The sequence below is a fragment of the Corythoichthys intestinalis genome, chromosome 14 (genome assembly GCF_030265065.1).
Source record: "Corythoichthys intestinalis isolate RoL2023-P3 chromosome 14, ASM3026506v1, whole genome shotgun sequence".
Lineage (NCBI taxonomy): Eukaryota > Metazoa > Chordata > Actinopteri > Syngnathiformes > Syngnathidae > Corythoichthys > Corythoichthys intestinalis.
In genome coordinates, this window is record NC_080408.1 from 19,720,290 (window position 1) to 19,725,763 (window position 5,474).

Sequence of the window (5,474 nt, forward strand, 5' to 3'; positions counted from 1 at the left end):
ATGCGAATGTGGCCGGTATGTTAACATAACATAGCTATTAAGAGGTATTCAGATATCTATAGCATAAAGAACATGCTAACAAGTTTACCAAACTATCAGTGTCACTCTAAAACACCAAAATAACATGTGAAATGATACAATAAGGTGTTAATAATTTCACACATAAGTCACTCCAGAGTATAAGTCGCACCCCTAGCCAAACTGTGGAAAAAAACTGCAATTTATAATCCGAAAATATGATACACGTAGAACAGCCGTCAAAATTGGTCAAAAGCCCCGATTTCAACCTCTCTCCCAATTTTTATACAGCACTGATAGACCACGGAAAACTGGAGATATGATGATTTTCATTCCATAGTAGAAATACATTTTCTCCACTAGAGGGCACTGATGCTCTTTGGAATGGTGATGTTTCCTTTCTGTATATTTTTCTAGTCGGAATTTTTTGTAGGGCTGTCAAACGATTAAAATTTTTAATCGAGTTAATCACAGCTTAAAAAATAATTAATCATAATTAATTGCAATTCAAACCATCTATAAAATATGCCATATTTTTCTGTAAATTATTGTTGGAATGCAAAGATAAGACTAGACGGATATATACATTCAACATACTGTACATAAATACTGTATTTGTTTATTATAACAATAAATCAACAAGATGGCATTAACATTAACATTCTGTTAAGGCGATCCATGGATAGAAAGACTTGTAGTTCTTAAAAGATAAATGTTAGAACAAGTTATCGAAATTTTATATTAAAACCCCTCTTAATGTTTTCGTTTTAATAAAATTTGTAAAATTTTCAATCAAAAAATAAACTAGTAGCTCGCCATTGTTGATGTCAATAATTACACAATGCTCATGGTGCTGAAACCCATAAAATCAGTCGCACCCAAGGGCAAGCAGAGGGCGAAAAAACACCAAAAAACACAAGTAACAAGTGGACATGATACTGTGCTGTCATTTTAATTTGTTTGAGAGGGGCATGTGCGTTAATTGCGTCAAATATTTTAACGTGATTACTTTAAAAAATTCATTACCTCCCCGTTAACGCGGTAATTTTGACAGCCCTAATTTTTTGTGTACTTTTTTTTGCCTAATATGGTCGTGTAATAAGTATAATAATTACAGTTTATACAGATGACGTGCTGAGAAAAAATATACCATTGTTTTAAAAACATTGACATTGTAAACAGTTACTCATTACTAGTATTCTTTTCACCCAATGCTTTTTTACTTTTTCTTGACTAAATGACTACGATAACTACTTTTACTTGAGTAATATTATTTCTGAAGTACCACTACTCTTACTTGCCTGCTCTATCTACCTCTACTTCTTAGTTCACAAGTTGTTGAGATAGCATTTAGTTTGAATGAGGCAGGGAATTCTTTATTCTTTTTTTTTTTCACTTCAAAATTTGAGTGATCAACTCAGTATACATTATCTTATCAATGTGTGTCATGAAAACATGTAAACAAAGTTAGAGACATACCCAACTGTGCTGCTGCTCTTACCTATTGGAGGTGGAATCCATTTTATTAGGATTGATTGCGTTGTAATTATCAGATTGATATGGTATTTGTCAGCTAACTTTCTTGCCCACTTTCAGCATCCTCATCTGATGGTGAGGATAAGCATTCGGAATTCTGAGATGATTCTTCATCACTTGAGTCATTGTCGTCATCGCATTCGTTGTCGTCACTATCCTGGTTTGCGCGTTTCTCTGAAAAGAAAAACAGTGTCATTGTGAGCCTCCACTTTGAGAAATGTGCTTTGCCTTTACCCTCAAGCAGCTTCCTCTGGATCAGAGGGAGGAACTCAGAAGCTTCTGGATGATGTGGATCAAAGACGAGAACTGAAAATGTAGCATTAAGTCAGAGTAAGTTTTGACAGCACTGGATGGTTGGATGGATGCAGCGAGCAGGAACGTACTCATCCGGCACAGTCTTTTGGCCTGCTGGAGGTCTTTTGCCCTCAAAGCACTGAGGAACTGAATGTAGACATTCTTGTCACGTGAATGAAAGTTTAAGGTTCCCCACAACAAGACTAGTCCAACTTCACCTTAATTTTCAGCTGGACTGGAACAGCGAGGTCTTTATCTGCATCATCTTTAGAGTTTTGGACACACTCATTTTTCTCCAAACGTGCCGGGAGCATTTCTGTAGGTGTTGTTGTTTCTTCTAGAAACCATCACCATTGTTACTATGGCCCTCCGTGTTTCTTTCTTTTTACAGTACAGTATTTTGAATTTGTCTGATAACAACCTGCTGCTGAACCTGAGGTGCTTGCACAGTTCATTTTTGGAATTTAGAGATCCTTCCAGACTGCTCCGAAGTGTGCTCACCGTTCAACCCTAAAAGCAGACTTAAGTTTTCAACTCTGTTCAATTAAGTGCAAGTTTTAGTGGTATGAGCAGTCAATAACTTTTTGGCCATTCTAAATTCACTTTATGTCGGAATATCCCACATTAAACATTCTTATAGATTTCGATATTTACTTGACGGTAAACTTATACCTTTGAAACCAAGGGCGTAGGTTTGGTCTTAATATTTGTAGGGACGAAATAACAGCATAACCTGCATGTACACTTTTTGCTGGGGACGAGACATTAATAAGACTAAACATATTTGGTGAATGGGGGTCAGGGCTACATTTCTCACTAATATGAACCTAATTAATTGATAGGCTAAATGATTAATGCAAAATAAATCCGTATTGACCTATACTAACTTTCACACTGCAAATTTATAACGTCTTAATCTGATCATTTTTGTTAAATCTAGTCAAATAATTTTCTCCACCTTTTTTTTTTTGAGTGTTAAAGGCTAATTAACAGATTAATGCATCAGATTCTTCCACTTACTTTAAGTAAATATTATTATTATTATTATTATTTATTATTACTATTTGTTCGTATTGAACCCATACATCTAAAAGTTTTTCATTTTTCACCTGAATCAAGAAAAAAAAAATATTTCAAATAATGTTTTGAACAATATTCTTGAATTAAGAACATTTCTGACAAACAAGTTTTTCTTTTAAGACTAAATATACAAACTTTTTGCTTAAAATAAGTCTGTTAAGCTTATTTTCAGCTAGCTGTTCTTATTTCAAGAAATCTCAGTGAGTAAAATTTACTTGAAGCGCTGTAGCAGTAGCGAAATTAGTGGAGTGTTCCCCACCTCCACAACATTCACGTCTTTTTACTTTACTTACAGTGGCTGCTGCTGGCAAAAAATACCTTGTAATATCCCTCATCGGCATGAAGCGGCATGTTGTATTTCTGTCGGGCTGTGAATGGGTGTGTGTGGGGGGGTTAATTCATCAGCCAATCAAACGTGCGTTTTAGAGGGGAAATGGACTGGCAAACTCAGCGTGTGAAAAGGGGGCAGTGTAAGTCTGAACATAAAGTACTGTAATTCACTTAATAATGGTAGGATCAATTCTATCCTTACAACATATAGGAAGATGGGAAGGATAGATAGGAAGAAATGACCTATTTCCCTAAAGTCATTATATAATGCAAATAAGGTTGCTTAAAAGTTGGTGGGGATAATATGAGCATCCTGAAAAGTTGGCAGTGTTATGTCCCTACCGTCCCTATACAAACCTACGCCCTTGTTTAAAACAATCTTGCATTAAGTGTATCATGACTCACCTTTGTTTTCATGAGTTAAATTGACCATGTCAGCATTGTTTAGTGATTCTGAAAGAAAAACTGTTTCTGAAACAAAAACTGTTTACTTACCTGTCCATGCTTGAAAATGAAGCACTCATATGTTATTCTAATAAAATAAACTCCAGTATTAGAAGAATTGATTAGCATGTACTTGATAGCTTATTATGGTTTGTGTCTGTTGCGTGGAAGGCAACGCGGTGATGTTACCATAACAACTGAACAACTTTGAGTTTTCGACTAAATACTGCCCTCTATGTTGAAGAAAATATTGCAACTGGGAAAACGTTGAGGAAGCACGTCAGGAAATGCATACGTTATTAGATGTCTTGAACTGGAAATGATTAAGCGTTATGTCTGGTTATGGTTTTAAAATACTGATGAAGCCATTCAGTGTTTTTTTGTTCAGAGAATCAATACTGTAAAAAAAACAAACGAAAAAACTTGGTTTTGTATCTGCAACGTTATAATGTTTTTTTTTTTTTTTTATGTATTTTGTTTATTGTGCAATTTGATTTCCTTTTTTATTATCATTTCAAATTACTGTCATTACGTAAAAAAATACATTTAACGATTTATAGCAAAGTGCAGGATTGTAGGCATAGGCGGAGTTTATGGGGGGCCAGGGGGGTCAGGCCCCCTCCTGATGGCCTAAAAGTGTCATTGCATGTTATTGGCTTTCCTAAACTGTATATATAAAAGTTGTAAAGCAAGAAAACAAACAACAAAAATGAATACAATGAACAAAAAAAAAAAAGATAATTTATAATGGGTCAAAATTATTTTTCAAACAGATCATGTGACTAGCACCTTAGACGGTCATTTGCTTTGCATATTATTTTCAAAAAATAACAATAACAATAGTCGTAATTTTATTTTTAAAATGATTTTTTTTCTTTTTTGAAAATATATTTATTTTTGATTGAAGAAACTTTTTGGAGGATTGAATGGGCTAGACACAAATGTCCTGCCCATAATATGGCCTAAACACAAAAAAAGATTGCTAAAATCAAAACTTTTTAAATGAAAAAGTGTTCAAATGCAAGTTTTTGAGTCTCAAATATTTTTTCGCATTCAAAAACTTTTGAGTTCTTGTATGAAGCAACTTATTTTTTTGATTGAATAACAAAGACACAAATATTCCAGCCAAAATGTGGCCCAAACGCAAAACAACGTTGCTTCAATCAAAAAAAAAAATTGACTTTAATCAAAAAAAAAAAAAATCAAAGAAAAACAGTTTTCAAATGCATTTTATTTTAGTTTCAAATTTGTTTTTGCATTCAAACACATTTTTTTGATTGAAGTGACTTTTTTTTTTTTTTTTTTTGAAGCAATTGTTGTTGTTTTTTTGATTGAAGCATCTTTTTTTTTTTTTTTTTTGATCGAATAATGAAGACATAAATCTACCTCCATATGGCTCCGCCCAGGGGATAAAATCTTTGACTGGGGTAACTACATTGGCACGACACTGGCGGGCATACTGTAACATATTCAAAGGATGATGATCTTGGCGAAAAGTATAGCTGTCCTGCCAGCAGCCTGATTTAGAATTCTCCTCAACAATGATGGGAAACAAAAAACAAAACAAAACAAAAAACGCTCATTTTCAACTTATTATTAGGGCCCGAGCACTCTCAGCGTGCGAGGCCCTATTGTTCTTCGAAGGATTATTAGGGCCCGAGCACTCTCAGCGTGCGAGGCCCTATTGTTCTTCGAAGGATTATTATTATTAGGGCCCGAGCACTCTCAGCGTGCGAGGCCCTATTGTTCTTCGAAGGATTATTATTATTATT

At 34.4% G+C, this 5,474-nt stretch overlaps 1 protein-coding gene across 2 annotated transcripts; it reads right to left on the reverse strand.

The window, feature by feature from the left end:
• Positions 1-1,472: 1,472 nt before the first annotated feature.
• On the reverse strand, positions 1,473-3,887 carry erich2 (glutamate-rich 2). 2 transcript variants are annotated; one of them, XM_057857234.1, is made up of 6 exons: positions 3,754-3,887; positions 2,282-2,358; positions 2,067-2,185; positions 1,938-1,995; positions 1,789-1,860; positions 1,473-1,728 (listed from the first exon to the last, which is right to left on the reverse strand). In XM_057857234.1, the coding sequence occupies exons 2-6, from the start codon at positions 2,301-2,303 to the stop codon at positions 1,592-1,594; spliced, it is 408 nt and encodes a 135-aa protein (XP_057713217.1). In that variant the 5' UTR covers positions 2,304-2,358; positions 3,754-3,887; the 3' UTR covers positions 1,473-1,591. The 2 variants fall into 2 exon arrangements, with proteins under 2 accessions (XP_057713217.1, XP_057713216.1); XM_057857233.1 differs by having other exon boundaries at positions 2,270-2,358.
• Between the last annotated feature and the right edge of the window lie 1,587 nt (positions 3,888-5,474).

Coding starts and splice junctions, on each gene's coding strand:
- erich2 (XM_057857233.1), bottom strand. CDS start 2,303: ATGAACTGTGCAAGCACCTCAGGTTCAGCAGCAG. Junction 2,186..2,269: donor CACCTCAGGTTCAGCAGCAG/GTTGTTATCAGA, acceptor GATGGTTTCTAG/AAGAAACAACAACACCTACA. Junction 1,996..2,066: donor CAGTCCAGCTGAAAATTAAG/GTGAAGTTGGAC, acceptor GTCTACATTCAG/TTCCTCAGTGCTTTGAGGGC.